Source organism: Lynx canadensis, chromosome D3 (assembly GCF_007474595.2).
Source record: "Lynx canadensis isolate LIC74 chromosome D3, mLynCan4.pri.v2, whole genome shotgun sequence".
NCBI classification, from domain to species: Eukaryota; Metazoa; Chordata; class Mammalia; order Carnivora; family Felidae; genus Lynx; species Lynx canadensis.
The window spans coordinates 85,636,769-85,650,079 of NC_044314.2; the positions used below are offsets into that span (position 1 = coordinate 85,636,769).

General features: G+C 39.1%; 1 protein-coding gene across 3 annotated transcripts in view; it reads right to left on the bottom strand.

Moving 5' to 3' along the window:
- Window positions 1–13,311, bottom strand: part of IFT81 (intraflagellar transport 81) — an 89,369-nt gene that overhangs the window by 29,428 nt on the left and 46,630 nt on the right. For all 3 annotated transcript variants that reach the window (XM_030292459.2, XM_030292457.2, XM_032595414.1), the window contains exons 13-14: window positions 3,916–4,044; window positions 1,827–1,916 (exon numbers count right to left, since the gene is read on the bottom strand). In XM_030292459.2, the coding sequence (XP_030148319.1) occupies window positions 1,827–1,916; window positions 3,916–4,044 (219 nt within the window). The remainder of the gene's footprint in view (window positions 1–1,826; window positions 1,917–3,915; window positions 4,045–13,311) is intronic.

Here is a 13,311-nt window from a genome sequence, read left to right on the forward strand (position 1 = left end):
CATATTACCCTTCTTTCTTCTCATCCTGTCCTTACAAGCATAGCTGGCTGGACTAAGAATGGACCCCTGACCTGACCTGAGGATAGCCAAATAGTCTATGAGATAGTTGGGCATGAAAAACTGCCCCCAAAAGAGAAGAGCTGCACCAGGAATTTGAATTAGAAAATGCAAAGAAAATAGCACAGTTAGTGAAATTTCAACATAAAATATGTAGAGAGGAAGGTCTTAGCATGTAAGATGAACAATAAAGAGTACAGGTTATGGTACCTGTACCTGTTCCAGACAGATTATGTTTCTGATCCTTAAAATTCCATAACAGCACTTTTTCTTTACTGTCCTTAATATCCTTTCAATAAAACTCATTTAATATAGAAATGAAAAAATATATAAATGAATTTAATAAAAGAATTATTTACAAATAGATTTATTAGCTTACTATTAGGGAGAAATTTTATCATCACTAGAAATACACATAACCAGTCCCTTTGGTTTCCAAGTTGCTTACTCAAGAAAAGCTTTAAGAAAATCAATGGATTAGAATGTAACCATGAAAACAATTCTTGATGTCCTCAATCTCAAAACTTTGCTTAAAAATCTCCTTTCTGAAACTTTTCCTTCCTAACAATCACATCATTTGCTTCCTCTTATCAATTATGATTCTGATTATATATTTCCTTCCTCCTTCCTTCCTTCCTTCCTTCCTTCCTTCCTTCCTTCCTTCCTTCCTTCCTTCCTTCCTTCCAGTAAGCTCTATGCCCAAAGTAGGGCTTGAACTCACAATGCTGAGATCAAGAGTCAGATGCTCCACCGACTGAGCCAGCCAGGCACCTCTTTTCTATATTTTTCTTAAGTTGGCTTATCTTTTGTCTTTCTTGAATTTCTTCACGTTTGTCTCATCTCACCTATGAGTGTATGAACTCGAGAGAATAGGGACTTGTCTCTCACTTCTTTTGTGATGGCAGTGATGTGTAATGGAAGGAGCAGGAGATTTGAAATATGATAATACAGATGCTGGAGTCAAGCCCCAACTCTCTCACTGCCTATTTGTCTATTTGGATAAGTCACTAAACCTGTCTCAGACTCCATGGCATTTTCTATAAAAAGGAAACGATGTCTATCTGATTTCAAAGTCCATGTGATTTTTCACTGTGCTCTGATGGATGGCATTCGTGAAGAATTTTATAGTTCCACACTCAGGCACATGCAGTACAACCCACATTCAAACCTAAAATTACTACACAGAGAGTGATAAAATAACAACTGCTAATGTCAGATGGCGGAGGCCATCTGATCTGGATTTGCGGAGGGCATTTACCTTCTAACAGTTTAGCTTCAAAGCAGTGGTTAGAATTAGCTTCCAAGTAATGGTATTCCATCACTTATCACAAGCTATCGTAGTTTGCCCCTGGCCCTGCTCCCCAGCTAAGCAAGTCCATTAATCTAAAGTTAACTTGTCACCACTCGCTGGCAGACTCTGAGCTTTTACCTGGCCACAGAAGAACGTGACTTCATATTTATAGCTCTGACATGCATCAGATTTAAAGTAAAAATCTAATCTAGCTGCACTTGTGATTTCGGCTTAAATTCCTTCTCCTTCTCTCTCCCCTCCCCCCGATAATTTGACAAAACAAATAGCATAAATTAAATAAAAAACTTCAAAGTTCATGTTATTACTCTTTTGTGGAATCATCATCATCATCATCATCATCATCATCATCGTCGTCGTTTGTTTTCTATAAATTACTCAAGTAAAATATTCAGGATTATAACCAGCACATCTTAACAAGATCAGGTGCTAAAAGTATCGCACAATCAGATTCACTTACTTGACATTTCTGACGCAACTGTCGTAGTTCTTTTATAACTGGGGCTAGAGCTGACTTCTTTTCAGACACCAGTGAATTCAGTTTTTTTACCTGTCATTTAAATAAAATACATGACATCTAAAACAAGAATTCAAAAGAGCAAAAAACCTACATGCATAAATATATTTATTAAAGTGTTATTTAAAAGAGTAAAAAGACTAAATTATTTCAACATCAAACAATGGGAAAATGATTTAGTAAATGTTGATTTGGTAATATGGAACAGCATTTAACTTAAAAAAAATTTTTTTTAATGTTTTTTATTTTTGAGAGAGAGTGTGCGCATGCATGCAAGTGGGGGAAGGGCGGAAAGAGAGGGGAGCAGAGGATCTGAAGCAGGCTCTGTGCTGACAGCAAAGAGCCCAATGGGGCTCAAACTCATGAACCATGAGATCATGACCTGAGCTAAAGTCAGACATTTAACTGACTGAGCCACCCAGGAGCCCAGCATTTAATTATTTAAAATGTTAATTATTGGGGCATGCTCAGTTATTTGACTGTCCAACTTCAGCTCAGGTCATGATCTCATGGTTTATGAGTTTGAGCCCCATATGGGGCTCGCTGATGTCAGCTCATAACCCGTTTCAGATCCTCTGTCTCCCCCTCTCTCTGCCCCTCCTCCATTTGCACTCTCTCTCTCAAAAATAAATAAACTTTTGGGGCGCCTGGGTGGCGCAGTCGGTTAAGCGTCCGACTTCAGCCAGGTCACGATCTCGCGGTCCGGGAGTTCGAGCCCCGCGTCAGGCTCTGGGCTGATGGCTCAGAGCCTGGAGCCTGTTTCCGATTCTGTGTCTCCCTCTCTCTCTGCCCCTCCCCCGTTCATGCTCTGTCTCTCTCTGTCCCAAAAATAAATAAACGTTGAAAAAAAAATTTTTTTTTAAATAAATAAATAAATAAATAAACTTTTAAAAAATAAATAAAATGTCAATTATTGGGGCACTTGGGTGGCTCAGTCGGTTAAAGCATCTGCCTCTTGATTTCAGCTCAGGTCATGATCTCATGGTTTGTGAGACTGAGGCCCACATCAGACTCTGTGCTGGGCATGGAGCTTGCTTGAGATTCTCTCTGTCCCTCTGCCCCTCCCCTGCTTGTGTGCACACATGCTCTCTCTCTCTCTCTCAAAAATACAATACAATATAATACAATAAAATACAATAAAATAAAATGTCAATTACTAAGGTTGCAAACTATATGGGAAAATACTTGTAATCTAACACTGAATAATGAAAACAAATTATAAAGTTGCCTAAATACAACTACAATCATGTTGTATTATGTAAAAAAAATGTAATTATGTAGGTTATAGAGTATATACGAAACATGAGGAAGTGATATTCGAAATACTTAATAACCCAAATGATATAAGTAATGACCAATCAAAATGGACACCAAGCATGGGGATTAACAGAGTATTGAAGGTCTCTGCTGTGTTAATCATTAATCTTTTTAGGAGTTAGACAGTAGTGAGATCCAGAGGGTTTTGGGCAGGTAGCCAATGTGGAAAAGCCAGGTGGAAGTGGGTACTCTGAGAGTTTGAGGCAACAGTTATTTCCTTCTAGTAAGGAAGGAAAGATTTCAACATTTTAATGCCTGCTAAAGCGGCATCAGTTCATTCAGGCTGAGTAGCAGCTCCAAACAAGGACAGATAGGAAGGAAAAACACAAAAATGAAATAGTTTTATTAGTCAGGGTGGTATGATTTGGGAAAACTTATTTTTTATCTTAAGTATTTCTTTAATGTTATAGAACTTTTACACACTTCAAAAACCACAAGATAAGGCAGGAATTTCAATACCTAATTCTATAGGGTATTTAATAACCCTATTGTGTTTCCTTGGGAAAAAATCCTGCAAAATGCCTAAATTATTACAAGTTGAACAACTTACTAAAATGGAAACACTCAAAAGATACTGATAAAGAGAGATGAAGGAATATAAGGTAAACAATGTGCAGAAATGAAAATTTCAGTGTTTCACTGAAAACAAAACAGAAAAATATCTGCCTCTAGCTATACAATAAAAAAAAAAAAACCTATAAAAAAGCATAATCACCATTTCAGACATGTCATCTAGTGTTCGGCCTTTCATTTCGTCGACTTCACTCTTCAGTGCAGATACCCTTTCCAGCTCTTCCTGAGTGTAACTATATCCAGATATGCCCTTTTTCTCTTCAATAGTTCGCTAAAAGTAAAGAATAAAAATAGGTGTCAAAATTGGGGTCTACAAAATGGGTGTCAAAACCTTGATGATTCTGTAAGTAGTATACAGACTTAATACATAGCAATAAAGTTACAAATAAAATAAATTAGCTTACAATGCTAAAGAGTAATTTTTATTGACTTCAACAATAATTACATACTGTTGTATGTTATAAACTTAGGCTAAATTTTGCTTTGGTATCTTCGGGTGCATAGTATTTCTAATTTTAGCACTCAATAAATACTTGGTGACTGAATGAATTCTCAAGTGACCAATATACTTGCATTCATTCAGCCGTCCAATATTTATTAGATACCTAAATGTGCTGAGCATAGTTCTAAGCACCAGATAGATAGATAAAATAAAATGTCAATTATTAAGGCTGCAAACCATATGGGAAAACACTTGTAACAAAACAGGTAAAACAAAACAAAACAAAACATAAAAAACAAAAAAAACCTCCCTGACGGAGCTTACTTCTAGTGAGAGTAAACAAGCAATATGTAGACAAGTAAAATACATATAGTGTGAGGTGAGAGTGGGGCTGGAATCTTAAATAACAGGGTGGTTAGAGGTCTTCCTGAGAAGATGACATCTAAGCAAAGCCCGAATGAAGGGAGGGAGCAAGTCATACAGATATCCAGGGGATTGGCAAGGGCAAAAGACATGAGGTAGGAGCAAACCTGTCCCTTCCAAGAAATATCCAGGAGACTGGTGAGCTGAAAACTGAGTGAGAATGAGGTGGGGTTGGGGAGGGATCATACGGGACTCAGATGGCTTGCTGGAACAGTCTCAGTTAATGTCTGTTGTCCTTTGCATTCTCAAAAGTGTCCTACTTTAGATGATAAATTATATGGTTACTTTATTTTTAGGCCAATGAAAGAGCTTGGACTTATTTTAAATGAGATGGGAGGCTTGTCGGGTGGCTCAGAGTAAAGGAATTTTTAAAAGACCACTTTAACATCTGTGCTGAGATCAAACTATAGAGGGACAAAGGAAGCCAGTTAGAAGACTACTCCAGTAATTTAGGTTAGAGATAATGGTAGCATGAATCAGATGGTGGCGGTAGAGGTAATGAGAAGTGGTTGTGTACATATTTTAGAGATAAATCCAAAAAAATATTATGACAGATTAGCTGTGAGGTGTAAGGGAAAATGAGGGGTAAAGAATGATTAAGGTTTCTGGCCTGCAGAACTGAGAGGATGGAGCTGCCATTTATTGAAATGAGAAAGACTTGATAAGACCAGATTTGAGGGAATAATGAAGATAAGAAATTTAGTTTTGGACATGTTAAAAACTTGAAATATCTAGCAGATACCCAATAGAGAGGTCAAGATGTTATAAGTACAAGACTGAAATCTGAGGAGAAATCTAGGCTAGAGATATCAATTTGTGAGTTGTCTGCATAAAGAAGGTCTTTAAAGCCATAGACAGGATAAGATCACCAAGGGAGTGAAACTAGAGAAGAAATCCAAGGGCTAAGCCTGGTGACTCCAATATTTAGACCTTGGAGAAATGTGAAGAAATCAGCCATGGAGTAGAAACAGGAGTGCTAGTAAAGGAGAAAAACCAGGAGAGTGTAGTGTATTAGAAGATAAGTAAAGGAAGAGGGAGTGATCAACTATGTCAAACACTGCTAATAGGCCAAGTAGGAAAAGAACTAAGAATTGCTCACTGGGTTTAGCAATGTGAAGGTATTGGTGATCCTGACAAGAGAAATTTTGGTAAGATGGTGGGTGTGAAGACCTGACTGGAGAGGATTCAAAAGAGGATGGAAAAAGGAAAGAAAGACAAGGAGAGAGGGAATGGAAGAGTTGGAATTGGGGGCTGACAATAAGATTGAGATCCCTAAGAAAGGAGGAGTAGGAACTACAAAGCATTAGCCCAAGATTCCGTATGCAATTTCCTCTTTGGGCATTACCAAATCCTAAGCTGTGTGCAAGGAAGGTAAGACTCCCCAAAACCAAGTGAAAATCAGTAGATAGGTGACTAAAAAGCTGGGCAAAGTTTTCAGTATCTCATAGTGCCGGGCAGACTGAGGTAGGAATTCAGGACTTGTCAAAGTATGTTGCTTCAGACTATCAGTTGAAACCCCAGAAGGGCTACACCTTAGGAGTAAGGGTTATAACCTAGGAATAAGAGCTAGGCCCTAGAAGTAAGGGCTACTTCCTGGGAATAGAGTTTCTGCCACAGGTATAAGGGCTGAATCTTAGGAATAAGAGAAAACTGAAAAATATCAGCACTAACAAAACTGGATCTAGATGATCTATGAGGAAAAAAAAAATCAAATGCTCTTTAAGGAAAGAAATGTTTCCAGAGGCTGATGTTCAATAAAAAAGTACTAGGTTAGCAAAGGAACAGAAACAAATGTCTGAAAATCAAGAGAAAAATACAGATAATAGAAACAGACACCCAGATAAATTTATTAGATAGGACATTTAAAATAGCTGCAATTGGGGCGCCTGGGTGGCTCAGTCGGTTGAGCATCCGACTTCAGCTCAGGTCATGATCTCACGGTCCGTGAGTTCGAGCCCCGCGTCGGGTTCTGTGCTGACAGCTCGGAGCCCAGAGCCTGTTTCAGATTCTGTGTCTCCCTCTCTCTCTGACCCTCCCCTGCTCATGCTCTGTCTCTCTCTGTCTCAAAAATAAATAAACATTTGGGGCGCCTGGGTGGCGCAGTCGGTTAAGCGTCCGACTTCAGCCAGGTCACGATCTCGCGGTCCGGGAGTTCGAGCCCCGCGTCAGGCTCTGGGCTGATGGCTCGGAGCCTGGAGCCTGTTTCCGATTCTGTGTCTTCCTCTCTCTCTGCCCCTCCCCTGTTCATGCTCTGTCTCTCTCTGTCCCCAAAATAAATAAACGTTGAAAAAAAAATTAAAAAAAAAAAATAAATAAACATTAAAAATTAAAAAAAATAATAAAAAAATAAAATAGCTGCAATTATTATATTCAAGAAAATAAATGAAAAGTTGGAGAATGTTACAAATAACTGGCATTGAGGAGGGCATCTGTTGGGATGAGCACTGGGTGTTGTATGGAAACCATTTTGACAATAAATTTCATATTAAAAAAAACCAAATAACTGGAATCTATCAAATGGAATCAAATGGAAATTCTAGAATGGAGAAACATAATACCTGATATTCAGAATTCAATACCCAGATTACATAGCAGATTGGACACAACAAAAAAAGTAAGATTAATGAATTAAAAGAGAGCACAGCAAAAAAAAAATTCAGATTAAATCACAGAGAGAAAAAAATAATGGAAAAAAAAAAGCAAAACATACAACCCATAATGAATATGGTAAATAGTGAAAAAGCCTAACATACACGTAACTGTAATTGTAGCTCACAGAAGGGAGAAGAGAATGAGACTATAATATTTAAAGAAATGCTACTTGCTGAGGACTTTTCAAAAACTGACAAAAGACATTAAGGCCACACTTCTAATAAGCCTTACAGACCCCAAGCCAGATGAATAAAAAAAGAAAACGTAGGAAAATCACAGTTAAAACTGCTGAAAAACCAAAGACAGAAAAAAAAAATCTTAGCAAACAGAGAATAACACACTACCTTAAACACACACACACACACACACACACACACACACACACACACACACACGAAACAATGGAAGCCAGAAGCCAATGGAATTAAATCTTTAAAGTGCTGAAAGAAAGTAATTGCCACCCAAGAATTCTATATTTGGTGAAAATGTGCTTCAAAATAAGGGTACAATAAAGATGTTTTAAGAAAAGCAAGAATTGAGTGGACTTATCACCAGCAGACCTACACTAAGTGAAATACTGAAAACGAGATCCCAATAGAATAATGATGGTGCTGAAAGGAAAAAGCCATGAAAAGAGTAAACAGGTAGATAAATCTAGAATAATATTAAATATAATAATATCATGTGGGATTTACATTATATATAGAATTTAAAAATATATATCCACAATAGCACATAATATGAGGAAGAGATAAATAGAGCAAAAGTGTCATAAGTTTCTTACATTGCCCCCGATATAGTAAAACAGGGAAGACTGTAATTAGTCAGAGGTGCATGTTATAGTTTCTGGCTTATGCACTAAGAAATAACAGGGATAACAAAAAGAAGCTATAACCAGTAAGCTAAAAGAGGGGAAACATGGAAGATACAAGTATTTGAGTAATGCAAAAGAAGGGAAGAAAGGAGAAAAAAGAGTGAAGAACTGATGGAACAAATAGAAAATGTTGAAAAAAATCAGTAATTACATTAAATGTAAAGAGATTAAATACCTCAAGTAAAAGGCAAAGATGGCCACACTGTACAAAAATAGCTAACTATATATTTCTTACAAAAAATATACAATAATTACAAAGATGGAGAAAGGTTGAAAGGATGCAAAAGATATATGTCTTTTAAACATTAACTAAATGAAAGTTTATGTGGCTGTATTAATAACAGATAAGTATATATTAAGGCGAAGGCTATTATGAGAGATAAAAAAAAAGGGTATTTCCTAATTATCAAAGGGCCAATTTATCAGGAAGATAATGATACTAGATTTATATGGACTAATAACATAATCTCAGTATATTTGCAGTGGGGGCTCCATCCTGATTTGCTTACCGGGTCAGGGTACCTAATCCCATAGCTGTTGTGAGAATAGCTGTTGGCTATTTATGGCTTACAGCTACCCCTTCTTCAAAGTATGCGATTGGCTGAACAGGAACTGTATCATACCACCTCCTGGGTGGTAGTGAGGGTCCACAGCAAATGACTGACAGTGAGGTACAAAAGGGTAGTTTTCTTGCCTAAAAATGAGACCAACTTTATGATGCAATTTGTGCTCCAGGGCTCCTCATGGGATCAGACGGAAACTGGGCTCCAAATGAATCCACTCTGCCTCATTGCTTCATTCAGGTTCCTTCACTTCCTTTCTCCTAAGAGCATTCTCTGAATTAATCATACGAAGAGCAAGACTTCTTGTTTCTCTGCTTCTAGAGAACCTGATCAAACTCTAAGAATGGGCTTCTAGAGTGGCATTACTCACTGGCTGAATGGAACCAAGGGCTCCATCACTGCTGGCAGGTTGAATATTGTTAGTCCCATACATGTTATAGCAGTGCAATTGCTAAGACTTGTGGTGAACTGAGGCAGAGTATATGTGGAAGGTGACAGTGGTGGCCATGAGAATGGACTGCTCAGATCTCCTTCAAGAGAGCCTGCCGAGAAGAACAGATTGGACTGATAGCCATAACCGCTGCCCCTCTGGATCCACCATCAAGTTCTTACCACGCCCATGTTTCTCCCAGGGTGCTCCTAGCAATGACTGAGGATGGCAATGGTACTAGTGCTGGCCCATTCCTGCCTGACAGGGGGCTCCTCTCGTGGATGACTAGTTCAGGAATCTCCCTCATTCTAACCAAAACTTTCCCCAAACTGTGCTGCAGTCTGAGGCTCTTCCTACATAACCGTCCTTCCTTCTCTCTCCCTTCATGGATGTCACACTTATATTAAGGCCTAATGATTTTCCCTGCCTCCTCTTGGCTCTCTTGCCTTTACCTTTCATATGTATCTCCTCCAACAAATCTCTTGTACATCTTGGTGTCTGCTTCTTGAATTGTCACAGGGATGCACTATACTAGCTGGTACAATGTTGCTTGTGTTTGAGAAGCATGGAGAAATAATAACTTTAAGGACTATAGAATTGGGGTGGCTAAGCTCCAGGTATAGTTGAAGAGATAAAATGACAGGCTCAAATATATTCATCAGTAATTTAAAGTAAAGTGATAAGGTTAGAGAACCTTCTTAGGAACTTCAAAGAAACCCTCATTTCCTATGGCTTAAGGTAAGAGGGAGCTGAAAACCAGGCACACAATTTAATTGTTAGCAGGACAAAACTTCAGAGAAAACTGAATATATTCTATGCTAAAGTCAGGACTCTGAGAAAGGGTGCTGAGTCTGGAACAGAATACCTGCCAAGACTCACTTGAGAACCTTGAACCCCTAGATTATCCTGTATCCTCTGGCCAAATGGCAAGTGGCTTAGCTTATTGGCCAGGGGCCTGGAAGAAGCAAGGTGCCAGGACTGGAAGATTGGGAGGTCTGGGGAAGGGGCATGCAGATAGACCTATGGGCTCAACACACTAAGTATGAAGATCTTTTGATCACAAGCTAATGGCCACTAGAGAATGTCCACAGCAGAAGTGACACTAAACAACCAAGTGGAAAGGATGATTTGGCCAGTAGATATCAGCCAGCCTCTGTTATTGGCCACCCAGTGCTTAGACAATGGGCTCATGAACAGAATGGCTATGTTGACAGAGATGGGGGCTAAGCAAGAGCCAAATAGCATGGGCTCCCTCACCAATGCCCATCTAGCTATGCCCACTGCCAAATGTCTGACCTGGCAACAAAAGAAAGACCAATCCTGAGCTCTAGATATAATCATACCTTGAGGAAACCAATCATCTTTCTGCCTTAAAAAGGGCAACATTTCATCCTGACTTGGACTGACCCATATTCTGAGTAAGGATTTGCTTTCATTGCCCACAGTGCTGTAGCCAGCATCAGTATCCAAGGGCTCAGAGTATTTGATCTACTGACGTGGAATCTTCCACTGATGTGGAATCTTTTTTATGGCAAAGGAGATATGGTGGGGGACACATGACCATGGGATTCAGTCTCTGTGTCACATACTCCACCATCCAGGAAGCTAATAGCCTGATAGGCTGGTAGAAGGCCTTGTTGAAGGTACAGCTAAGGTGTCAGCTTAGAGTTGATGGCCTGTGAGGATGAGCTCTATTCTTTAGGATGGAATGTACATCTTAGACCAATGCCCACCATTTGGTGCTGTGTTGCAAACAAGGAATATATTGGTCTTAGAGCCACAGAATGAAAGTATGAGTGTCACCACTCACCAGGATGCCAACTTATCCACTAAGGGAATTATATTTCCTTTCTTGGCACCTTTAGGCTCTGTAGGTGCAGATTTTCTGGTTTCCAGAGTGCATATGCTTTTACCAGAAGGTGCAATAAAAGGCCTTTAAACTTAATGCTTTGGCTACCATTTCGTCACTTGGGCTCCTCATACTCATAGACCAGCAGACAAATAAAGGAGTTATTATATTGGCAGGACATCATAATGCTATACATAAGCTGCTATATAATAAGGGCAAATAGGAATATGTTCGACAGTCAGATGATCCATTAGGGCATATCTTGGTACTCCCATGCCCGGTTTTAACAGTAAATAAGTAAAGACAGCAACCACAGCCTGTTAAGGTCATGATTATGCGCACCTCTTAAAGATGAGGGACTGGGTCATTCCACAAATAAATCATTTAGACCAGTGGAGGTGCTAGCCAAACATGAGGGAAATCTAGAATGGATAGTAAAGGAAGGAGATGTTGATTATTATTATGTCCTTGGGACCAAATGTAGCAATGGGAGTTTTCATTTGTCCAATTAACCCTCCTACAAATTTTCCTAGAAATTGTGACCAGTCAGAATCCTGTAGAAGCTATACCTAAATGGAGTGAGTTTAACATGAAAAACAGGTAGATCCCAACATTGTAAGGGGTAGATTGTAATGGACGTTGTTGGTGCCTCACTCAGACCTTGTCTGCAAGCTGCCATGATAGTTACTGGCTGCTAAAGGTTCACAGGTGCCCCTTCTCCAGAGAGTGCCACCTCATTGGGCTAGGAGGTTACACTGTGCCACAGCCAATGACTGACTGATACAGGAGTATAAAAGGCCAGCCCCCTTGCCTCAAGATGGAATCAATTTCATGCTGTAACTTATGCTCCAAAGCTCCTCACAGAATCAAAATGAAGCTGTCTAGTCAGGACTACATCCTTGCTTGGCTCTTTTCTGCTGTCCTATCTGCTCTCCTCATTCCCCTTCTTCTGAAGGCACTCCCTCCCTCAATAAATCACTTGTACAGAGTACTGCCTTCTCAGGCTCTGCTTCTAGGGAACCCAACTTAAGAAAAAATGTAAAGAAAAAACTGATGGATTTAAAGGAAAGCAGACAAAGCAATAATCATAGAGATTTTAACACACCTCTCTCAATAACTAATGGGACAAGAAAACAAAAATATCAGTAGGAATATGGAAGATTTGACTATCATGGTTAACACGCTCGACTGAATTGACATATAGAGAACACCATTCCTAACAAACTGCAGAATATACATTCTTCTCAACTGCGCTGGCACGATGACCAAAATAGACCATTTGCTGGACCATAATGAAACACTCAACAAATCTTGAAGGACTAAAATCACACAGAATGTTCTCTGGTCACAGTGGAAATAAGGTAGAAATCAATAACAGGTAACTAGAAAATGTTTAGTTTTAAGCAATAATCCATAGATCAAAGAAATCATAATGGAAATTTGAAAATATTTTGAAGTGAACAGAAACACAATTAACTACCTATCAATTTGGGAAGAAGTGTCATTAGAATCCATGGCTGCTACATAGTAAATTTTCTATCTTAAGTTGCCTAGAACCAACACCATTTAACAGCATGAGACAGAAAGTTCATATTGCCAGCTTAACCATGACTGGTTGAAACTTCGTTTACTTCCACCAGATTATTGCTAGCTAGTAAACCAACAACCTGATGAAATAATTTCCCCATGGGTGAAAAGACAAAAAAAACTCAAATCAAGAAAACTCTGAGGAACTGGTGTCCATAATGAGAACAGCTTTGCTATTAGAGGGACTGCTCTGGACTTAACTCTTTTATGACAACCAAGGCACAAATACATAAGGAGCAAGCCTGCAGGCAAACTTCCATATGGTACCTTTCCCGGATTATTTCTTTTCAAAGCTCCATGTAAGTGGCTGCTTAGAAACTTCTGCCCAACAGGCCATGATAAATAAATGTTTTACAGTCACTCTTCTTGGTATGATAATTTTTCTCATATTAACTAGAAAGAACTCATATTTGGAATTCAGCTTCTATTAATTACCCCAATGTCAGCACACATGAAAAAGTTAGTGCTTACGGTTACACTAAAAAAATGAATGAATTGGGGTGCCTGGGTGGCTCAGTAGGTTAAGTGGCTGACTTTGGCTCAGGTCATGATCTCACAGTTCGAGAGTTCAAGCCCTGCATCCGGCTCTGTGCTGACAGCTCCGAGCCTAGAGCCTGCTTCCGATTCTGTGTCTCCTTCCCTCTCTGCCCCACCCCTGCTCATGCTCTGTGTCTCTCTCTCTCTCAAAAATAAATAAACATTAAAAAAATAAATGAAT